The sequence below is a fragment of the Calypte anna genome, chromosome 1 (assembly GCF_003957555.1).
Source record: "Calypte anna isolate BGI_N300 chromosome 1, bCalAnn1_v1.p, whole genome shotgun sequence".
NCBI lineage: Eukaryota > Metazoa > Chordata > Aves > Apodiformes > Trochilidae > Calypte > Calypte anna.
Window position 1 is genome coordinate 130,539,850 of NC_044244.1, and position 24,542 is coordinate 130,564,391.

Consider the following 24,542-nt stretch of genomic DNA (forward strand, 5'->3'; position numbering starts at 1 on the left):
GTCCGCCATCGCTCCTTTCTGGCTTCACCGCCCTGCGATTTAGAGTGGGCGGGAGTGCGTGTCTCTCCCTGCGGCCGCCGCCATGGTGTTGAGCCCGGTGCTGGGGAAGCTGGCCAGCAAGAGAGTGGTGCTGGCCAGCGCCTCGCCGCGCCGCCGGGAGATCCTCACCAACGTGGTGAGTGCGGGCCGGACGCTCGCCTCGCCCGCCCAGGCAGGGTAAGGGCAGGGAGCCGGCTGCCGGGGCTGCCCCCTCCAGCCTCCCAGCCCCAGGCGGTATGGGCGTGCGGCGGGTAACGGCCGCCTGGGCCCGGGCTGGGCCTGCCGGGACGCCGGCTCTCGACCCTGCATCTTGTCAGCTCGCGGGGGCTGGTGGCACCGGGCGGGCACAGGCCTGGGGGGGCTGCCTGCCCCAGCGGGGGTTCTGAGGTTCGGGGCGGTGCCGGTGCAGCCCCCGGGTTGTCCTACCCCAGGGCCCGCCAGCCAGCCCCGGCAGAGGGGTGCAAACCCGGGGCCTTGGGAGGTGCCCTCTCGTTTCTGCTCCTCGAGCTGCTCGGCAGCTTCTGCAAGAAGCTTTTTCTTTCCTTTCCTTTTCTTTAATTTTCTTTAATTTTCTTTTCTTTTTTTCAGTCCCCGTTCTTCTTGGTCAGGTTTCTTGCTCTCTGTAAGCACGCACGTGTGTGCGTTTTGCGTGTAATCATATGGGTGAGGGAGTGGATTAAAGCATTGTGCTGACATGGAGGTGATGTAATCAAACAAAATAAAGACTTGCTCAGTCTGAAGAATGCCTTAAAAGGTCTTCAAAGGTCTTAAAATTGGCCAAAGTAATTGAAAATGTGCTACCATTGCCCTTGCATTAGATGCCTAAAATCTGAACTTCTGAAAAATTTGACTTAAATGTGTGAAAACTCAATGGAATTAAATTAAGGGGGGAGGGTTCTGGGCGTGTAAGGTAGCGATCTCTTACTGAAAACATGAAGGAAGTCATCATTCTCACTCTTCAGCCCCTGTGGTGGAACATGTTGAGCTCCCTCGGGGCATCTGAATGTCATTTGAGTACAGCAAAGTGTCTGATTTATACTGCTTAGTATTACTGTTCCTCCGGGAAGAAGTTGAACATAAATGGAAAAGTGTGTATTATTTCCAAAGTAAAGGGATGTGAACCAAAGTTCAACTCTAGTTTTTAGAATCATAATGTGCTTGATTAGTGTAGTAAATTTACAGGTATAACCTGAAGGCAAGTAGGAAAAACTGTTTTTTGATGAAACCATACAGAAACGTCTCTTCTTTTTTCTGCTTATCACATGTAAAATGGCGTATAAAGTACAGGTGCTACAGCTTCTGTCACAATATGTACTCCTGGTGCACAAGCAAAGTGCTATGGATGGTTTCAATAAAACAGAAAGGCCTAAGTTTTACACTGTTAGATTTTTCTAAAAGAGTGGTGAAATTACTAATGTGATTAGGTTCTAATTTAAATAATAGGTGTAAAAGAATGAAAGCACATCAGTTTAAAGTTTCTTTCTGATTGGTTTGGTTTTTTTTGGTTGGGGTTTTTTTGTCTGCTTGTACATTGTATGTATACACCAATTGTTGTGATAGAAGCACTGTCTTTTTGCCCTGGTTTTTGGGGTAGGGGTCTTAAAGGGGAGAGAGGAAAAATCAAATTTATCATTTTTCATAATATGTGTTGGGAACAGCCTCTCATAACAAACTCAGATTGACTGTATTGCTTTCCTTGTCACAGGGCCTGCGGTTTGAGGTGGTTCCATCCTGGTTTAAGGAAACACTTGAAAAATCATCTTTTGCAACCCCTTATGAGTATGCTGTGGAAACAGCAAAGCAGAAAGCTCTTGAAGTGGCAAACAGAATGCATATGGTAAGTTACCAGCTATTTTGACGATGATATCTTTGTCTTGAAATAATATTACTCACTTAATTTGCTTGTACTGCTTACTTAGTCTATGAGTGAATTTCCCTCACTGAAGGCAAATGGCTGGTTTTTTGTCAGTTGTGAAAGATACCTTCCTGAAATAACTCACCTAATCAAAAGTGGATCTCGTGCATGCAGTTTGTGGTTTCCACAAACAGAAGTGACCTGCCAACTTATACTATCAGTGGCATATTTGTCTTCTGGCTTTGGCTGTGATCAGTGTGTTTGAGCACTTAAAGCTGTTTTCTACCAGAACCTATTTTGAAGTCTTGCTGATTAAATCCCACAAAATGTACCAGAGTAACTTCTTAATAATACAGCTTTGAACGAGAGATGTTTGCTTAACCTGTACTGATGGCAGAAAAAGAATGTTGAACACCTTAAACCAAAAATGTTGCCAGATGTCACTGTTCTCCAAAGCAAATATTTCATGATCTCCAGTGTAAATCGTTGGCCAGGTTTTCATCAGCTTTTTTTCAGAGAGTGAAATGACATTAGGAAAGTGGATTTTAAATCCAGCCTCTAACTTACATTGGGCTTACATTTTGCTTTCATTGCAAAACCCTGTGCTGGCAATAATGCTAGTTCAGTGGATTTCAAAATGTTTCTTCATACAGATTCTTTTAAATTGTATCTGGAATTAGTTGAACTATATAAAGCACATCAACAGCATTTCTATAGAAGAATCACCACCCAACAAACTATTTAATACAATTATCACAGTTACAAATTTCCTATCTTGGAGGGTTAAATAACTGTGTACCTCATAACATGCAAGTAAATTCAAACTCAGCAGTAAGGACTTATTACAGTTTAAAGCTAGGAAAAGGCTCCAGGGAGTCTTTGTATACCTTTGTATACCCCTGCCTCTCAACTGAGAGGCAAAATGGACTGTAGGTGTATCCCTTTTGAGACAGAAGCAAATTGTGTCTAAACAAAGGTGTTGGGTTTGTGTTGAGGGTGTTTTTTTAGGTTTTTTGGTTTTTTTGTAGCAAAACTTGGCTTGGAAAAAATGAACCTAGAGAACTTCAGTGTACTACCTGGCTTCCATACAGGGCACTTCCTTTAAAAAAATCTGTACAGCATTTTGAAGATCAGGTTGACCTTTGAAAATGCAGTTAGTTCTTTATTGAATGCATTTGTTCATCCCTAATATATGTGGGCAAAATTGTGATGTGTGAATGGTCTGTTGAAACCTGTTTTCCTCACTATCACATTGATATAAATCATTACTATTTTGTATGATTACTAAACAGTGCAAAAATATAAACAGAGTCTTGGTTTTGGGTCATTGCAGAGCCCTACTTGTAAACCAGCAAATTTGTTTTCTTGCCTTAATTTTTAAAAGGCTTCGTTGTTTATACTCCTTGAGAAATACCTTCTTTCTTTATACCTTTACAGAAACACCTGAGAACACCTGATGTTGTCATAGGAGCAGACACCATTGTGGTAAGAACTCTTAGGTGGTTTAGCATTATTTTAATTTATGATTGGTGTAGAATATACTTGTACTTCTAAGTTAAAAGTTAAAGTTTGAAAAATATCATCACTGAGATGTTATGCCTTCAATATTATATATCTCTGGATTTGACAGTTTTTTCCCCAACAAGGCAATTCTTGGTATCTTGAGTGCTAGATGCTATGCTCCTGTTTTTGCAGAGACATTTGTATTGCTGAAGTATTGCCTTGGATCTTCTAGTATGTAATTGAAATTCCTTTTGTGGACAGCTATTGAGTGTCAAGAAGTCCATATCATATGAACTGATCAATTTTGTACCTTGTAGCAGGCATCACTTCATTCCTGCCATCTTCACAAAGACAGTGGACAGTTAAAGCCAGAAGAAGTTGAATTACCCTTTTGTTTGTAAGCTGCAGCCACTGGAGGACAGGGTCCTGCACTTGCTGTATTTTTGACACTAAATTACCTGTTCTACCAAAGCATCTGTTCTTCTTGCTCTGCTGAATAGACTCATATTTGAAGCCCTGGATGAAATCAGGGTTTAAACATCATTCATGACCTCAGTTTCTGAAAAATAAGAAGTGGCAGCACACTCACTCTCTCTTTCTGTTTTAGAGTGTGGATGAGCAGATCCTGGAAAAACCAGTTGATAAGCAAGATGCGTATAGGATGCTGTCAAGGTCTGTTCTTTTAAGTAAGATTCCAAATGTGTATACTGGGTGTTCTAAAAGGACGTGTACAGGTTTCTTGATGTAGATAAAGAACTCCATGGACAAAAAATGTTCAGTCATTTTTTACCTAGTGCAAGCCAGTTCTGCCACTGAAAAAGTTTGACCTGCTTTTATATTACCCACAGTGGTCTTCTCTTGCCCCTTCACCTTAGGAAGCCAATCAGGAACATAATAAACTATTTTGTTTTCACTGGGATTAGTTTTCAGAGTCACTTACCACAACACTGTATGTGTGATTCAGCTGGTACAGGAAGGGGAGATGTGGAGAGAAATCATGATAGGAGGGAGGACGGAACCATCACAGAAATGGTTTGAGGTTTGACATTTAGTGGCAAAATACTGCACGAATAAGAATATACGTGGTGTATGTGTTCACTGGAAATTGCTTTAAGTTCTGTAATTAACTGAGGAAGAAAAATCTAATTCTGTCAGTATCCTTCATGGGTAGTGGGCTGGTGTTTTTTGAGGCTTCTGCTATTTTTCTGAAGGATACTTTCCCTTCAAGCTTAATGTTACCAAGTAGTACTCTCTTGTTAAGGAAACACCAGCTACATAACCCCAGTCACCTGCTGTCTGAAGGATGAGATGTGATGAATCCACGAGTCATCCTTCTGTGTTATGGGGGAATACAGGAAAGGTGTACTGCTTTTTGTACCTGTTTATATTCAAACTTGGGCATCTCCTAGAGAGAATACAAATGGCTTGGCAGGTTTTTTCAGTTTCGCCCTAAGTCTAATTTAAAAGTATTGTTTCTCATTGATGACTTAAGATGAATTTTTGATCCTGTGTGGCATGTTGATAACTTAAAAAATAGTAATCTTAAATCATGCCAAGTTTGATTAGTTAAAGAATAGGGTTGGGTTTTTTTTGTTCTGGTTTGTTTTTTTCCAGAGCTTAGTCTTCTTCTAACACTTGTAAATGTTTTGCATTTGGTTTTGTGTGGTTTGTCTTGTTTTTGGTGTTGTTTTTTTTTTTAACTTCAGTAGGTCAGTCTTTTAATAACGGATATGATATGCACTCAAAACTTTTTTCAATATATTTCCTCTTAATTTTGTTCTATATGAACAGTAAAAAAATACAGACAAGATGACATACTTGCATGTATCCAAGCAGTCAGGTTAAATTTTTTTACTCTGTTTCATCTGACATTTAATTATTTGGAAACTTGTGGCAGATAATAAGAGTTTGAGATGCTTCTGATCACATGGAGTGTAGTGATATGTTTCCTGGATTAGTTCCAGGAGATTATTTTTTAATTATTTTCTTCAAAGATTCAAGTTCTCGTTCTCTTTGTTATACTTCCCTTGCTTACACGTTATATTAATTTTTGAGGGCTTTAAGTTTATTATCGGCCACAGTGTGGCGCACTGCAGCCACTACAAGGGGGATCATGTATGGGCCTGGATTCCAAGAATGAATATAGATGCTTTTCCTCCATACTCCTGAATCTATTCCCGTGTCTTACCATGGCATCCCTTGAGGCCACTCTGTGTGACATCAGTACATCAGCTCTAGATGCCTGTCACTTGTTTAGTCTCAGAGGCATCACCTAGGTATTTGTTGCCACCTCTCAGTGAAGGTACCCATCATGGCAGTGTTTCATGCTGACTGGGTTTTCCTTGTGTTTATAAGCTGATACGATGGAATGTTATCCAAATTGTGAGCATCTGCAAAAGGGAGATTTTGGGGACTTGAAATTACTGAATCTCTTGATTAGTTATTTTTTGGATTTACTTGATTGGTCTTTTCACCTATAGCAAAATAATAATTAAAAAATGTATTTATTTAGGATACGTCGGTAGCCATTGCTAACTACCTAGGTAGCCATCAAGTGATGTATTAATATAATGGTCTGTTTCTCTGGCTTTATTAACACAGTCATATATACCATTTCTGCATGTGACACATCATAAAACTTTTATGATGCACATAAAAACTTTTTTAATGCACATTTTTTTCCTGACAGGTTGAATGGGAAAGAGCACAGTGTGTTCACAGGAGTGGCTATCATACATTGCAGAAGTCAAGGTACATGTGCAATTTTATTAAGTCTCAGTATTTTCATTAAACATTATTCTTAAAGAACTTGTACAAGTGGAAAAAAAGGATGGAAATTTTTCATATACAGTCTGAATTGGCTTTCTATTAAAGATAAGAATTTATCTCCATCTATATAAATTATAAACTTTTCACAAAAGCTTACCTTCTTACGTTACTCAGTCTCTACACAAGGAGGATGACAAAATACTATAGACTTAAGAAATATTGTCTCTGAAAGCAAGGGGACTAATTAAAAGACTAGTATAAATTGTGGGAATATTTTAAATGGAATTAAAATAAGGCAGTGGGACTTGAGCAGAATATGATCCATATTCAACTTCATTCCTTTGTTCTGTATACTCTAGGTGATGAATAAAATGAATGAAAAGTGGTTGCTGTATCTGTAGTTACTTCATTTTTCAGTAATTAAGGAAAACTTTAGACCCCATGTTTAGGGGATGGGTAAAGCAAGGGCATAATGCCTCAGGCTGTTAATGTACTGTAAGGAGCAACACATCAATGTCCTCTCTCAGATAATCTATATAGTAAAAAAGTGGTTTTTAATGAGAACTGTACCATTAGTATAATTTGAGGAGTATTTGGTTTTAGGAACTTGCTCTGATAATTATGCCAATATTCTTTTATTTTTTGCAAGAATCATTTCTCTGAAATTTCACTGGACTGTAGTCTTTCTGTATACAAATTATTTACAGCTTTTAATCTTTACTGGAGTGATTGATCTTAACTGTTTTAGAAAATACAGTCAGTGATTCAGTACCATTACTAATAAGCTAATACAGTAGAAAGAGAGCCCCTGCAGAAAAAATAAAACATCTTATTAAGGGGTTCCTGTGAGCAGTATAGGAAGAATAATAATGCTTTTCACTGTTTGCTCTACTAAGACAGTAAAAATTGCACACTGTGGTACTGGTGCTGTGACAGCACGTCTCCTTTGAGGTATACAAATTTAAGCCACGTCATATTCAGATGAATAAAACCACCTAAAATCTGCATATTCCCCAAGTGATGGTGTCAGTGGAATAGTTTTCTAGGACACATTTTTAGTTTGTAATTATAGTGCTGTTGTCAAGTAGATGGAATTTTCATCTTGAGCCAGTAGGGTTTATTATCAGTACTGAAAGATAGTAATTCGTCTTCCTGTGCAGCAACTTTTTTATTTGGGCTGGGTTGTTAAAAGTTTTTAATAAACATTTTAATAACTGCCATTAGCAGTTGGTTAGTGTTCTTCCCTTGATCTGTCCTGTGGATCGTTTTTCTTGTCCTTAGGAATTCCACTGTTATCAGAACAGCAGTAACACAAGATTATGACCTTTATTTTTATAGGAAAGAGCAGACACTAATCTGTAGTGCACACACTGACTTGTGCAAGGCTGTTTCCTTTTGAACATGTTCTGGAAAAGCCTCCATCTACAATCATACCAGATTCACAGGATACCACATGCAACAGGCTCTACACAGAGGTGTACAGTACTTTCTTGCACCTCTGGTTTTCTCTAACCACTTGTATAAAAGTCTTAAATAATTTCTGCTATTTCTTGAGAGACATGACAATGACACCAATGGTTACTGATGGAACTGATGTAGGTGCACGTTCAGATTCAAGCATTTGAAAGAGCTATGTGTTTTTTAACTGAGGCAGTGTTTTGGACAACAGTCAAATTTAGAAGTGTGTTTGTAGCCTTTGCATTCAATGGTAAATGTGTATGCTAGTGATTTATAAATCGCTCTGAATAAGCATAATTAATTTAAGAATGCCTCCCACACACAGAGAACAACTCATTAGCCCTACAACAGGACTGCAGAGGTTGAAAATGCAGGCTTACTTCTTTTCTGGAAGTTATGAGGCCACTGTCCCTAAGGAGCTTTATTTATTTAATGCATCTGAGTAGTATCTTTATTTTTTCCCAAGCAAAATGTCAAATGAGTGCAAACTGAAAGATAACTGAAGTTACTTCTAAACTCTAAACTACAATGTCTGTTTTTAATAAGAACTCTTCCTTTCTGTAGATAATCAGCTGCAGACAGAAATCACTGATTTCTATGAAGAAACCAAAGTAAAATTCTCTGACCTGTCAGAAGAGCTCTTATGGGAATACATTCACAGTGGGGAGCCAATGTAAGTAAGACTGTGAAGCTATTTTACAGTACTTGAGAACAGGCTTTGGGTTACATTATTAGCCACTAGCTTAAAACATTTTTTTCTATGTTCTGTGAAATTTTGTGAGAAATGATAGCATAGGTGATAGAAGGTGGGTATTCTGTTCTTGTCTAAAACTATCATTCCTCCAGGAAAAATCAGCTATCTTTTCAGTACCCTAACAAATTTGAAACATGAGGAGTGTTGAAATAATCAGAATTGGGGCAAGCACTCATGCGATATACAATTACCTCTCTGATAACAGACATTTAAGGAACTTAGATACCTAAGAGAGTGGATAATTCTCATTATAACACAAATGAATTGAGTGAGTGTTGGGGTAATCATATCATTGGAGAATTTCACTGAAAGAAGCTAGAACTTGGTCTATTTATCAGATTGCACTGCTCTGATTAAAGAAACACAAACTCAATTTTCACTTATTCTTGTGGCCGGCTTATATGTGTTCCTATGCCATGGCTGTCTCGTAGATTCTCTGCCCTTGCAATACAATAGTTACTTACAACCAACATTGATTCCACAGGAAAAAATAGGATGAGAACAGAGTGCCTAACTACTCCTAATATGAAGTTCAATACATTGTTTAAAAAAAAAAAAAAAGAAACAAATTCTTATTTGGAGACAACATGGGAACTTATGACTTTAAAGGAATTGCCCTTGCTATGTGATAGCTGAAGCTTAGTGAAGGCACATCAGGCCACAGTTAGCACTATGGACTACATATCAGGTGATCTGAAGTGAACTTTTGGCTCTGTGACTTCAGTTCTGACTATGTAAGGATACGAGTTGTAGCTTTTACACTTGTTTGTACAGTCTACATTGTAGACTATGGATTTATTGAAGTTTTTATGTGTAAATGAGGCATACTTTCTAAACAGGCAAGGTTCCTAGCTTATTAAAAAGGCAAACAAAATTGGATTTCACAGAATATAATCATTTGACAATAATACATTTTGAAACAAATCCCTAGATTTGTTTTTGGAACGTGATCTTTAGTAGGCAGCTAATCAGAAAGTTGCAGTTTGAAAGAGAAATGACTGTGGATTTTTAGGAATAATGTCAATTTGAAACATTTTTAAATATTCAGATAATTTCTTCTGGGAAAAAAAATAATGCTTCAGCAGTGCTGTCCTGCAGCAAAATGGCTCATGAGCAGCACTGAATCATTGTGTTCATTCTACTAAACAGGATGTGTAAAAGCAAGGTTTTCTCAGGGACCAAAGTTTCAGAGACTGTATTTCATTACTTTCTAGAGCAGAAAACAATCAATATTTATGCATATAATCAAGAACATAGGAAGCATGTGATCTGGACTTGGGAAGGGTCTCCTAAGTAAAGTGTCCTATAAATATTGCAAAAGAGTAAGGAAAAGTCTCTTCTGGGGTTTTTTTGTTTGGTTGGGTTTTTTGGTCCTCCATGGATATGCATACTTGTTACATATTTATGTGCATACATGTTTTTGTAAACAGTATTGTAGTTCAAGAAACCATTTGCTTATTTATTTTAATTTTATGAAATCACACAAGACTTAATGATCACCTGAAAAATTAAAAGAAAATTTGACTCTTCTGCTGTTGAGGATTGGATTGAGTTCTCTTTATAGCAAGGACAAATTTGGCATGCAGTATGCTAAAAGTCAGTCACTTGTGACACAGGGACTAATTCTAGAAGTATGTATACCTGACTTATAGTAAGCATAAAGGGGAGGAAAAAGCACTAGCTCAAGGTAGACTGTGATGAGGCTATAAAACCCCTCAAAAATTTTGGTTGCAGAAAGATAGCATTTCTCTGTTTCATTCCTGTTCCTCTTTTCATCCAAGGATTTTCTGCCTGCTGGCAGGGTCTCTTTCTTTTCTAGCTCTCTACAGAAGGAGGGCTGGACCATAGTCATCCTAACTGTTTTGGGCTTGTGTAATGAGTACACTTAGTTTCTGCCAGCCTCTTTGACCCAGCTTTTATTTTGTAATCTTTACCTTGTGAGCAATTTCCCCTGTCTCTGCTTGCAGTTTCCAGTCTGAAGATTCTGTGTGGGTTTTGGTAGCTCTGCTCTGCATGGGGGCTGTGAAACCAAAGCACCCTACTGCAGTCTGGGAAAGAGGTGATTATGTAGGCTGGAGCTCTACAGTTTCAGAGTTAACAATGTACAATATAAATGTAAATGTCTGACTTTCCTCCTTTGTAGGATTTCTCTTGGGAATTATTTTCTTCAAAGCTGTAGCAAATGTATCTTTTAGACTTTGCAAATAATTAGTCTCACAGCACAGATTAGCTCATCTTTGGATATAGGCTCTGTCTTGGATGACCCACATGCTGATATACTATTTTATTTAACTTAATAAATGTAAAGTTCTGCTGCAAATAAAAGAAATGTTCTTTAAAGTTATTTCTTAATGTTCTTCCCCCATTGTATTGTGTGCGTGGCTTTGACTGTGTCTTTTTTTTTTAAAAAGTTGGTGTTGTACACATTTCTGCTTTATTGTGTGCAGGTTTGTTGGTTGATTGTGAGAGAAGGGGGGGGTTTTGTTTACTTTTTTGTGTGTTGATTTTTTTTTTTTAATTAGTGAATGTTACACAGGTTCCTGCTGAAATTATGTAGGTGCTGCAACAGTCAATTACTGAAAACTGCAGCAGTGTTCTTATTGCTTGTCAAATGTTTTTAAAAGTGAATTTTTTTTATTAGAATGCAAATTAACTGATGCTGAGTGTAATGTTCTAAATGAAGCCTTAAAGTTAGGGCTATGCTTATAAAAATATCCAGTTGCAAAAGACAGTCAGATGAGCCAAAGCTAGTTATCATAGCAGTGTAAATACTGATATATTCTGAGTTTGAGCATGAAAGACACTTGTTGAAAAATCAGTGTAACTGGTACTGATGACATAGCCTCATGCTTGTGGGCTAGAAGCTGTAGGTGTAGTGCAGAATCTTACTCAGGACCCAATGCCTGAATGTAAAGTTGTTTATAAAAATAACAAGATGTGGCAATTCGTGTTAATGCCCTCGCTGGCAGTATGATACCTTTTCTTTCAATGATCACAAATGTGTTTTGCTTGTCTGTCAGCATATACCAGAATGGCTTCATCCTACTGAAGTGCTACTTCACTGAAAAATAAGATTTTTTTTTTTTTTTAGTCAATAGAACATTCCAAATTTACATTCTGTAAGTCTTAAGTATTCCCTAAAAGAAGGAATAATTTAAACAATGATGAAGCAACATTAAAGGACGTTCCCTAATTTATAGCAATTCAAATATCCCATTTGCTGGGATACCGATTCCTCTGTTTCTCTTAGGATATTATCAGAAGCAGAATACAGAAATAAATTCAGAAAGTGAAAAGAGTTGGTTCTGATCAAATGAACATAAAATGATCTACAATCTTCATTGTAGTAGTAGTAACTTTCTTTCACAAGTAGTTTATGTAATTTCATACTTTCTGGAGTTAAAAGATCAGAGAATGCCCTTTGGTTTCAAAGATTGCTGACTTAGGTTTTCAGATTCTGGTGTTACCATGCAATAAGCGTATTTCCAGCTGCCTTGTTCCTTAAATGTGAGCTGTAAAATTGTTGGATCTGTTGCAGCTTATCTGCCTGCATGCATTTCCATTCCACATAGTGGAATTTTCATAAAGACAAACTATATTTCCAAGGTTACTTTCTGTGAAAGTATGTCTGTGCCAAATTCCTAGCATTATCTCTGAGGGTTGCTCAAGAATTAGATAGGACTTGATGGGGTAATAATGGTTTCTGCATTTGAAAAGATTGCTTCTCCCCAAGAAAGTTCCATCTGCCTAGTCTTTATTCCAGACATTCCTGTGCCTGAAATCTGCAAGGTACATACTACTATTGTTTGAGTTCCCCGATGTCTTCCTCAGTGTCAGCTCCTTTTGGAGCTAAAATATTCCTAAAGGCCCTTCAGCCTCTTGTGGAATAGAACTAGTATGCAGCTGGGTGACCCAGTGGCAATGCTTGCTGTCTCAGTCATGCTTGCTGTCACCTTTTTGGTAGCCAGGACTTTGAGAGTACTGAGTCACCTATGGCAACACAATCTCCTGTCAGCTGGTGTGCCTCTTGCTTAGGGTGACTTTGGCACTTGGACTGTCTGAAGCAAAAAGACCTTAGATAGTCACCCTTAGTAGAATACTGATCTTTATATTCAGCTTGTGACCTATAGATTGAAGTGAGCCTAACCAGCAGATTTAATCCACGTCTAACTGGAATACACTAGTCTTCATTCCAGATTTTGCAGTATTGATGGATTATTTTTCTTCTGTCTTACCTTTTCTCTTAACATTAAATGTATGTTGGTTTTGCTTTCTGCCTCCCAGGGACAAGGCTGGTGGATATGGAATCCAGGCCCTCGGTGGAATGCTAGTGGAGTATGTCCATGGAGACTTCTTGAATGTGGTGGGATTTCCTCTGAATCACTTCTGCAAAAAGCTAGCAGAATTGTACTATCCACCCCCTAAACATAATGTACAGCATAAAAAGTATGACTCTGTCCCTTCTGTTGACACTTTTGAAAACCAAAGTGAAGGAGAAATTGAATCTTCAAATTTTGCAGAACACACAGGTGCTCGGAAGTCGGACAGCAGTGGGATGTGTTCCTCAGCTACTCACAATTCCAAAAGCAGTTCTAGTGTCAGAACTGGTTTTAAAGTACCTTTGGGAAATCAGAATGGAGTGTCAGAAAGTGCTGCAAAACTTCCATCTAAAATTCTAGAGCTGATGGATGGGTTTAGAGCTTCAAAGGTAAGGGAAAAAATAAAAACATCTTGTTGCTGACTGATACAATTTTTTCACTGGACTTTAATATAAATGGGAAATACATGAGCTGTGATAATAATGTATTAATTACTATAAAAAGATCACTGAAGTACCAGAAAATCTAGGAGCTGAAACTTCTGGTGCAGTGCAGGAACTCGTGGGGTTTTTTTTTTTCTGTATTTGCTTTAATCTGTTCTATGAAATTTCACTTACCCATTTGATAAAAAAATGTTGAAGAAAAAAAATCTTCAATTTTTTCTTTGTTCTTGTATGATTGACCTCGGATATGAATGCTACAATTGTGCTTCCAGAGTGTCTGGAAAAGGTACCTTCTTGCCTCCCACCACATGCCTTTTGTCACCTTGTCTAATAAAATGCAGTTTATGCAAGATTGTGTTTTATCTTCCATTATCTAAATCAGTGATTCAGGCTCTAGTGTAATTGAGAGGCTTCAGAATAACAGTAACTTCAGAAGTGGGACATTTTGCTCCACAAGTAAAGTGGAATGTTGTAGGGAAACTTGAAAATGCGTTCAAGAAATTTCTCACTAATCGAGTTGGTTTTGTTTTGTTTTTTTTTACTGATGTTAAGAGCACAATCAAGCAGGAAGTTACCTTTAGATACGCTGCAAAGAAAACATTTAATATATTTAACTTATCTGACTTAAAACTGTGACAAGAGTTGTATATGTTACATTTTCTTTCTGATTTTTAATGTTCATTAGAATTCTGTTTCACGTTCCAAATATGTTTATCTGATAATCTCCATGCTGTACTTAATGAAGACATCCGTGTAACAGATTATGAACAGAAAGTCACATGCTCTGTGTAGCAGCCAAGTGTGATGAGAAACAAGTCACTGGATATTTTAAGTGCTGCCAAGTTTTCTACTCACAGTTCAGTGCAGTGAAGTCAATAGTGAGGAAGGGAAAGGAGAAATGAACAGCAATCATTCTGTTAGACCACTGATCTCCATCAGGTCATCTCACATTCTTGGAAGAGGTGAAAAAACTGCTAAAATGGCAGTGACATGACAAATATGGGAAAAAATTATATAACAAGTTTGAGGGGGGTGGAAGGAAGCAAGCACATGAGACAATGGACAGTGGTTTTGCTGAACAGCAGAAAGTTGTACTTAGGTCTGAAAGAAAACCATACTGTGGTCACTGGAGATCTGTAGGCGGGTTGCTTGCAGGAATGCAAAGCAGTACTGAAAGATTTGAAATAAAGCAGCCTTGAGACTGCTGCATTCATGAACTTCCTTGTGTATCTACAGAGAGAGGCTTGATGTATTTGAATGGGTGAGAAGATGCTTAGCGTTTCTTCAGTTTAAGTTAAAAAAATAGGGCAAATCATCAGCATTTTGTTGTGGAGAATCATGAACATTTTGTTGCACTTTATGTACACTGTTTACAGCGATGTGACGCTGAATTCAGTTTGCAGTGAAACACTGTGGAGGCTGTAAGCAGAAGCTTCCCTTTCCCACTAATTCAGTGTAAAGTCATAGTATGAAGTGCTGCATTGCATATCGAACTAGTGGGAATTTTTTTTCCTAAGGACTTGGCTCTTTGTAAAATTATCAGTTGCAATGCATATACTTCCTTTGATCTGATGAAACTCAATCTCTCCTCTTGTAGAACAGAAATAAGAGCACAAAAGAACTCAGTTTCACAAAAGCTATGAAGATGTATTTTATTTTGATCTCTTAAGTGTTGTTTCCATAAACCAGAGTGAAATTTCCTGCAGGCTAAGATGTTGCTGCCTATTTTACTCTGAACAGATTCTTAAGAACAAAGGGGATCAGGGTTAAACCATACTTTCTCAAACATAATGTTTTGAATTTGCATAGTCTAATCTGTATTCAGTCCTTTGGGTTTTCTCTTATTTGAGTACCCTCCTTCCCCTCTCCTCCCTGAAAATTATAGAATGGAATAGAGTGATTTGGATCAGTTAAGTTTTTCAATGTTTTGTGTTTTTTTAATTTTTTCAGCTGTGTTTTCAGTGGGTTTTTCTTCACTAGCTGTTCTCACTTCCCCATTCCACATGTGCATGGCCTGTTAAGGAGAGCATGTAATACGGCTGTGCTCTGAAATTTTATTATTTTTTTCCTCCTCCTTTTTTATTAAACTAAGACTGAGGGTGTTCCACTGCTTTAGTGGAGCCTTCCAGTTCCTTAAGTTCTGGGTAAAACAATTTCAGGTTTGATTTAGGGTTTTTTTGATGTTGTTTTGGGGGAGTTTTGGTGGTTTTTTTGGCATTGGTTCAGATGCTTAAGAATACTTGACCTTATGGAGCAAGCTTACAGATGGGGATATGCTAAATAACTGATAAAGAGGTGGTTTTCATAAAAAAAACCCTGTAGGCTGTGTTGCAGAATATGTTGCATTCCCTTCTCTCCCAAGTACCTCTGTCCAAAATTCAATTACTTGACTAAGATGGTGAATTCCTTTAAGGGGGAAGGAAATATAAATATTTAGAAGTTCTGTTAAACTGTGTGCACTTTGTAAAGAATAATTCTAGGCAAAAGGGATTGTTCTCTTTCTTGCAGTCTTTCAAACATGGCATGCTAACAGGTTTTTTTTTCTACACATAGGCTCTGTTTGTAGCTTCTAAGCTGAAGATGTTTGATCTTCTGAAAGATAAAGGTCCACTGAAAGCTGTGGATATTGCAAATCAGGTTGGGACCTCTGTGTGTGGAACAGAAAGACTCCTTGATGCATGTGCTGCACTTGGATTACTGGAGAAGACATCACAAGGTGACTAACTTCTCCTCCCCTCAGCTCCATATAGTACTAAACATATAGTTTAGCCTAGAGCAAAGGAGACTGAGGGGAGAAGACCTTATTGCTCTCTACAACTACCCATCCCATATTGGGCAAGATAGCAGAAAACAGGATTTATTGTGAAAAGCAGAGGATATTAAAAATTAGACTAAAACTGTATAAATTGTATTCATAAGTATGAGGATATAAGGGTAGCAAAACAGGGTGTTAGGATAACAAACAAGAAGGTATCTTAAGAAAATAAGGAAAAAATATCTGGATAACTGGTACACAAAGACTAATTGTTTGAGTATTAGCAGCTTACTTATGGATCTTAAACTAGGTCTAGAACAATTATCAAAATAATACCTATAGGCATTATCATGGTGAAGTGGCCATAGCCTTTACAGTCTTAACTTTAAGAATTCTTATATAGGGATTTGATACTTCTTACCCTTCTATGGTACAGTCAGAGTTCAACCTCTTGCAAAGTAACCACTCAGTGCTGGAGGGGAAAAGTGTACAGGATTCTCCTTGATCAAGAGATGGGACTAGATTTTTATATACTAAAGTGATCAGCTGCTGTCATTTAACTAATTAGCCATACCTCTAAAAACCTCTATTGGAGAACAACAGGGAAACAGAAGAAAAACCAAGACAGCCTTTTCCCACACTAAAACTATTTCAGTTATTTGTCCATTCTTGTTTGTTTGGCTTAGCTGGCACCAAGCTGTGCTCTGTGTTTTTCAACACAGGAGGGCAGCTGGTGCCATAGTTACCAGCTTGGCCTTCCACTGTACTTTCAAGATTGTTACCAGTTCAGAGTTTGCCATGCCCTTTCCTTTCTGTGGAAACTCTCCAACTCCAGGCTAAGGGCAGAGAAGCTGCAGGACAAAGTGTGTGAAACTGAAAGACAAAGTGGAATTGAATTATAAGGGGAAACTGAGGCAGACCCACTGTGGCAGAGTGTCCTGCTGCACTACCTAAAAAGAGGTGGGAGTTGTTTTCTTCTTCTATGTAAGAGGTGATAGGACAAGAGAAAATGGCCTCAGGTTGTACCAGGGGAAGCTTAGATTGGATATTAGAAAAAAATTTTCTCCTAAAGGATTGTCAGGCACTGGAAGAGGCTGCCCAAGGAAGTGGTGAAGTCGCCATCCCAGGAGGTATTTAAAAGACCTGTAGATGTGGTGGGGACATATTCAGTGATGGACTTGGCAGTGCTAGGTTAATGGTTGGATTGATGATCTTAAAGATCTTTTCCAACCTAAATGATTGCATGTTTCTATCTAAAATAGGGACCAAATTCCATTTCCTGCTGCAGCATAGTGGAGTCTCAGTCTTCAGCAGAGAGCTGAGGGTTTAAGAACAACTCTGGAATGTGTCGTCTTATTGACAGCAGCTTAAATTTTAGTGCCCCTAACTAGAACAGTGCTTGAAGGTGCATGAAGGTGAAGGAGTCAGTATTAGGATTAACTTTTCGGTCTGCACTTTGTAGATACAAGTTTCTGTGTGCATCATTTACATATTACAACTTGAAATGGTCAAGTGCCAAGAAAAAGAAATAAAGGAGGCTTTCAACTTTGTTTAGAGGACAAGACCAAGGATAAAGCCCTAAAGGCAAAACATGCTGGAGAAAGCTTGACTCTAAAGGAAGGAGAAGCCACAATCTAAAGAAAAATGCAGTCAGGATATCTGTATCCTCCAGCATCTAAATTCTTTTTATAAACAAAGCGACTGCTCCTTTAAGAAGGAAAAGACCTTTATAATAATTTCATAGAATTCCTTGCACATAGTATTGTCCCAAGATCAGAATTTGGTAACAATTTAGCAGCTACTCAGGAAACCATGCCTTCAGATTTTAAATTGCAGTTGTTAAGTACTGAAACAAAGCTGGTTACAATTTTTTCTTCCAATAAGGTTACAGTAACACAGATTCTGCAAATACCTACCTGACATCAGAGGGTGAATGCTCACTTCACAGCTTCATTATTCACTCTGATGACCACCTTTGGCCCCTTTTCACAAACTTGGAGTCTGCTGTCAAGGAAGGCAGCAGGCAGAACCATCTAGCCTTTGGAAAGAAAGCAGAAGATTTATTTAAGGTAGTGTAATCTCTTATATATATCAAAACTAGTGGTGAGGAACACAGAACTGATCCAGAGGCAAATTGAGATTGAGCTGTCTAAGGAAGTTGGTCAGTCTCAGAAATGCAACTCAAGATTTCTGTTCCCTTCAACTTTACTCTCTAAAGTGCTGGAACAATCACAGAATATACCAGGAAATTGGAGTGCTGATGAAAAATTCTCTCTGCACAAATTTCTCTTGCTAAAGTGTTGTCCATCCAGCTCCACACTCAGAACAACCTCTGGGCCAGTTCAGTTTTCTATTCTGTGTCCTTGTAACATTGGATAGTACCTTATTACACATGTACTCCTTCCATATTGGATGCCAGTCACTTGGTCTTGATGTGCTTCCCGTTCAGTCTGTGCTGGCTGTGTAATCAACCTTGTGCTGATGCAGTTGAGAAGGGATACTGCTTCTTTTATGATGTTTGTAGTTTCATATATGCTTTGAGCTGGTACATTTGCTAATATGAACTGTAATCCTTTCTTCCCATCTGTTTCCATCTTTTTCAGTGCTAGCCCAGATGGATGTGTTCGGACTGGGGAATTATTATTAGGTTTATAAGTAGCCTGTCTTGTTAGTTACCCACCTGGTGAAACAGGTTCAGGAGGCATAAATATTTGTGCCTGCTTAAGTAGAGTGAGTAGAATAAGTCAGGACTTCATTTCTGACAGCAGTGCTGGCTTAAAGTAGACTTCAGACTACATCCTGAGGTACTTAATTTGTACTTGTAAATGCTGATGAAGCCAGTCTCCTAAAGGAGATGTCTACATCCTTTTGTACATAGTTGCTGGAAGGAAATAAGGGCTTTTGAAGACTTAAGAAGGTCCTGTTAGCCTAGTGTTGGTACCTAAATTACTCGTGGAGAGAATCTCTTTTAGGAATCCTTCATAGACTCTTTTAAAGAGAGATGAAATAAATTACTTTAGGGTAGTTGCTGCAGTAGATGCTTACACTTATGTGCAAATTAAATGTTTTAATTAGGTGATCTGGATCTCATCTTTTGTTAAAGAACTGTACTACCAGCTTGAGTTTACTTAGAGGATACTTGTGGCAAGAGACATTACCAGTTCAGGCCTGGACTCCATATTTGTACAGTATGTGTATAGTACATTGAAGCACTATATATGGGTTGCCTATGCATGCATGCCACAGCCTGGAGATACTTCCACTTCAAGGCAGCTATAAGGGCAGACATCACTGATAAAATCTGTATGAAAGTGAGAAGTAAAGGGATTTGTGCTTATGTATCATTTGAAAGGTAAAGTCATGAAGTTCTGGTACTGGATGCTTCTCACCTAACTGAAAAACCCAGAATGAGATTTAATGTTTCTGATTTAAATTGTGGTCGAGTCATGTAGTTATTTTCTCATCATGGGAGAATAGATTTCAGAATTAAATGAAAGCAAATTTCTGAGGATATCAGGAAGAAGGAACACTGAAAAACTGAAAGAGGAAACTAATTCTGTCCTTTCAGACAGTTTGAAGTCAAGACATCTTGCTATGGAGTAAATGTGTATCGAAGACACAGTATTTCTTTAAAAAGCACTTTTCAGATTACCCCTTCTCCCTGCTGTGCTGCCCCAGCTTCAGTGGGCAGAAGTATTGGATTTAACAGCCCTTGGGACATCAAGATGAGGTTCAAACCAACCACATGTGTGTCCTCTGAGATGCACTGCAGAAGATGTCTGTGTTATTGTAATTATGGAGAGGATGGAAATACCTTATTATCACTCCAGTGAAACAGCAAAGAACTTGGATAAGCAGCTTATCAATGGCACTTCTACCTGATCTTTCAATTTTAGAATTCCACTGCTAATAGTGTGCTTGGTACATTGTTAATATGGCTTTGGTAGTACATATTTTTAGTTAAGTAATGAAAGTGAACCTAAATTACTGTGCATTTTTCCCTTTTTAGGATTATTATCACAGCCAGGATGTGAAGCAGCGTTTCATGGCTGCCATGCACAGCATTGCCCGCCTGACAGCAAGAGATGTGGCTACAGCGTTTGATCTTTCACAGTTTAAATCTGCTTGTGACTTAGGAGGTATTGCCTGTAATTGAACATATATAAAAATTAAAGGGGAAAGTTTGGTTTCAGTTTCAAATTTGTTACTTAGAATGTATGCATATTTTTACTAGAATTGCAGTAATATTATCTACTGTTATTTTTCTGATATTGTAATATCAGAATAAAAGGACTGAGAGCAGCTAACTGAAAGCAGATGGCATTTAGAGATTACTTGGATGGTATTTGCAGAGTTTGAAATAAATGAATGTTTGTGACTATCAGTTACATACTGAGACAGCTCAACACAGAAAACAAGATGGTTTGTAGCTCAGCTAATAGAATATTGGGCTGGAAGCTCTATTTTTCAGCTGTGTTGTTGCTGTCCTTTGGCATGTCCAAGATTCTCAAAAGCAATGATGGATTTATTTCTGCATCCTTCTATACTGGGGTGTGAAACTTGAAACACTGAAGTACTAGAAATAAAACTAGAAGTTTTACTTTTCTAGAATGGGTTTGGCTTGTATGTTAATGATTACTACCTAAGATGACCACCAAAATGGTGAAGACCTGAAGTAACCATTTCTGTGTCCTTCTTTGCCCTGTGCTTGGAGTTGCATAGTGGGACAGTTATTAGTGGTATGAAAGGTCATATTGGCAATTCTGTGACTCTGTAAGGAGTGATGCCTGCATTCCCCAAGCTTTAAAGCATTGCTCTATCCACCAGAAAGTGCTATTGTCCATCTGAATTGTGGAACTGACTGACTACCTCTAATGCTAATTCGATGTTTCTATTTTCATGCAGCCTTGTCTTTAAAATGTCTGCAAATTCTTAGAAAAAAGACTTGATGTGAGTTTTTCAAACTTTCAACAGGTTGTACTGGAGCTCTTGCTCATGAATTAATACAAATGTACCCAAATCTCAAGGTCACAGTGTTTGACCTTCCAGAAGTCATTGCAAACACCTCTTACTTTCAGCCTTCAGGACAACATGCAACTCCAGTGACATTTGTATCAGGTAAATGCAACACGTGATCTTTGTCTTACTACTTTTACCCTGGGGAACAGAGCAGGCTCTTTTGCTGCAGAAACTGGTGTGCTACCCTGATTCTACCTCAAAATGTGATTCTTAGCACAACACAATGTAGGGTCACCCATGCTAAATGGGTACATTCTGTTTCTTAAGTCTGGGGGGGTAAAACCAAACTGGCTATGGTTGAAGAATGTGGCTAGATAAGGAAGGATGAATTAGTCACTTGTGAGTTCCATTGGGAGCAGAGGATGCATGTCCTTGTCTCAGGCTTTTCTTTTGTAAGCAAGATAACATAGTGGCTACAAAGAATTCTGTCTCCTTTCTTGCTTTAGGCTTTCTCTTCATTTTTACATGTTTCAGAATTTTTACTAGTGATCTGTTCTCTTTTACTACACTTATCTTGATCTCCAAATCAGTTCATTGCTATACCTGTTTAGTCTTGTTTCTTTGTGTACCTGTGCTGAAGGACCTAGTTCCTCAGCAATACTTCCATTTTGTAGTAATGTCCTCTGTGGTTTCTGTAGGAATGTGCTAACTCTTATTTTCCAACAGGTGACTTCTTCAAGGATAATCTTCCTGAAGCAGATCTTTACATCCTTTCACGTGTTCTTCACGACTGGCCTGATGAAAAGATACATGTGCTGTTAAGCAAGATATCAGCTGTTTGCAAACCAGGTACACTTTTTCATCTTTTGGTCTTAAAGGTGCATGTTAATGCATAAACATTAATCCTAAGTTCATATCACAAAAGCATGTTTTTCAGTACAGTCATAGCAGCTTTTGCTTCAATGTCTATTCTGGCATTATGAAAATATCTACTAAGAAAAAAGGAAAAAAAGCTGCTAATAAAAATATATAAAATAAGCCCTTACTCTAACAGCTAACTACACGTAGAACTATGTTATCACCCCCATCTCTGCCATACCCAGTGTTTCTTGCTAAGTCCAGTATTATCAAATAACTAAGCATGTGCTTATTTCTATACATACAAATAGTCAAACTACAGTTCTTCCAGTTAATCAAGAAGCAGCAGTTTGGTTTTCTATCAGCAGTGCCCAAAATACGGTTAACTGGAGTGCGGCACAAAGTTGTGTACAAATCTCATGAGAAATGTGCTGCTTTTTGCTTCTTCTACATGAGAATCATAGGCTCACAGAGTATGTCAGGTTGGGACCCATCAGGACTGTCAAGTCCAACTCCCTTCTCCTCACAGGGCTACCTAAAACTAAACCATATGGCTGAGTGTCATCCAGAGGCACCTTGAACTCTGACACATTTGGTGCTGTGACCACTTATCTGGGGAATCTGTCCTAGGGACTGGCCACCCCTTCAGTGAAGAACCTTCTCCCAGTGTCCAACCTGAACTTCCCCCAATGTAGTTCATTCCATGTGGCTTGTGTCCTATTGCTGCTGGTCACCAGGGATAGATCAGCACTTCCTCCTCCATGCCTCCCCTTCTGCCCTTGAGGAAACTGTAGATTGTGATGAGGTTTCCCCTCAGCCTTTTCCAAGCTGAACAAACCAACTGACCTCAGCTGCTCCTCATAAGTCTGGCCCTGGAGGCTTTTCACCATCCTGGTCACCCTCTTCTGGACACTGATAGTTTGTCCTTATTTTGAGTTGCCCAAAACTGCACATAGTACTTGAGGTGGCACTGCCTCAGTGCAGTGTGGAGTGGGACAGTCACCCCCCTCAACTGGCCAGCTGTGCTGTACATGAGGCATTCTAGGACACGCTTGGCTTTTTTGGCTGTTAAGTCATATTTGAACAGTATTAAAGATCAAAGAAGACAATAAAAACCAGAAAAGCCTAACTGCTAAAATGAACTCCTTAATCCAGTAGGATTAACTGTAGTTATGAACTTTGTTTCATAGGAGAGCATTGAAAATTAGATGTAAACCATAAAGCATAATCCTGCTTATAAATTAAGAAAGAAAATTGTGGGTGACTGTCTTAATTGTCACAAAAGAACACTGGGGTATGACAGATGCTTGCAGAAGTTGCTTGGTTCAAGTGGAAATAAGATTGAGTCTAAACTGAGCATCATCAGGAAGTGACCTGAATTTCACTGAGGGAGAGACAAACTCCCCCTTCCTTTTAACTAATAATGGTTGTTTCCAGGAAGAGATTACTTGAAAGTAAAGTTCAGTCACTGATTTCCACTGAAGACCTTTAAAACACTAGGCCAGGGGACCTCTGTAATGATCTCTGAACAAAACACTAAAAGCTTGAAGCCAAAAATACTTTACTGAACCACTTTTGGTTGTTTTGGAAATACAGGAAGTGCCTTGCTAGTGGCAGAAATTGTTCTTGATGAAAAGAAGACACACCCTCCCAGAGCTGTGCTCCAGTCCCTCAGTATGACTGAAGGCAAGCAGAGAAGTGGCTCAGAATATAAAGAGCTCCTGGAGAAATATGGATTCACAAATGTACAAATTAAGATCACAGGAAACTTACTAGATGCTGTTTTGTGCTTCAAGAAGAATTTGTCACTGCCCTGAAACAAACTGGAATGCTGAGATTTTACAAGACTCGTGCAATAAATCCCCAAAGACAAGCACACGTTGTCCATTTAGGAACATTGGGACCTGTTTTCTGAAGCATAGCTGTTACAGGCCTTGAATAAAAGTTGATTTGCCTCTGCAGCAGGAGTGAGTTCTACGCATTTAAAAAGTGTCTGGGGCAGGCCAAAACTCCTGTGTGTTAAATACCTTCATGTCCAGTTCTTTTGGCTAGTTTGCAGACTGTATTAGCTTAGACTTGACACAGCTGTATCATATGACAAGTTAAAACTAAAAGCTTTTATAAGCTACATTAATACTTTATTTCTCTTGGGCCTTGCAATTAAAGAGAATTCTCCCTCTGTGTTGTATCCAGTGGTTATTGTTCATTTTTATGAGACATGAAAAAATGAAAATGAATACTGTACTATTTGTATGAATTTGGGGATGGTAGTCATCTTTTTCACTTTTCTGTGGGATTTTACTCACAAACCTCTCAAGGATACCCTTTTAAAGCACTTCTTACACAGGTGAAAGTAAAAATAGGACAAAGCTCAAACATGGTCCTACAGCAGCTCTAATATCACAGAGAAATGTGAGCAGCCTCAGACCTCCAGCCACAGTGTTTATCTATACAGGCTGTGGTTGAGAACTGGTCCTGTCAGTCTTGGGTTTTTCTGAATATGGTTAAATGGTCATATATGCTTTCTGTCTCTTGAGATGAGTTTTATGATTTATGTATAAGTTTCTCTTATGAAAATTAAGAATAGATTTTTCTTTGTGTTCCAGTCTTTAATTGGAGAAGTACATACTGCATCCCATCTCTTCAAGTAATTTGTCACTAATAATTTGTCACTAATTTGTCTCCTAATATATTTTCTATATAATATATATATATAAAATATATTTTTTCTATATAAAGTGTACTTTGTAGTGGAAGCCTTCCTGGAGATTAAAGCTGCACTTCCAAACTAGCTTCCTTCCCTACCAGTTGTAAGTTTCTTGCCTGTTAC

The 24,542-nt window shown here is 38.4% G+C and overlaps 1 protein-coding gene across 1 annotated transcript; it reads left to right on the plus strand.

The window, feature by feature from the left end:
* On the plus strand, positions 1-23,893 carry ASMTL (acetylserotonin O-methyltransferase like). Its single transcript, XM_030447660.1, has 13 exons — positions 1-175; positions 1,745-1,876; positions 3,332-3,379; positions 4,005-4,069; positions 6,087-6,148; positions 8,189-8,297; positions 12,663-13,086; positions 15,694-15,856; positions 17,780-17,964; positions 19,905-20,034; positions 20,870-21,013; positions 21,581-21,703; positions 23,309-23,893. Exons 1-13 carry the CDS (start codon positions 83-85, stop codon positions 23,527-23,529), a joined length of 1,899 nt encoding a protein of 632 aa, XP_030303520.1. The 5' UTR covers positions 1-82; the 3' UTR covers positions 23,530-23,893.
* The last annotated feature ends 649 nt before the right edge of the window (positions 23,894-24,542 follow it).

Coding starts and splice junctions, on each gene's coding strand:
- ASMTL (XM_030447660.1), top strand. CDS start 83: ATGGTGTTGAGCCCGGTGCTGGGGAAGCTGGCCAGCAAGAGAGTGGTG. Junction 4,070..6,086: donor GCGTATAGGATGCTGTCAAG/GTCTGTTCTTTT, acceptor TTTTCCTGACAG/GTTGAATGGGAAAGAGCACA. Junction 8,298..12,662: donor ATTCACAGTGGGGAGCCAAT/GTAAGTAAGACT, acceptor TCTGCCTCCCAG/GGACAAGGCTGGTGGATATG.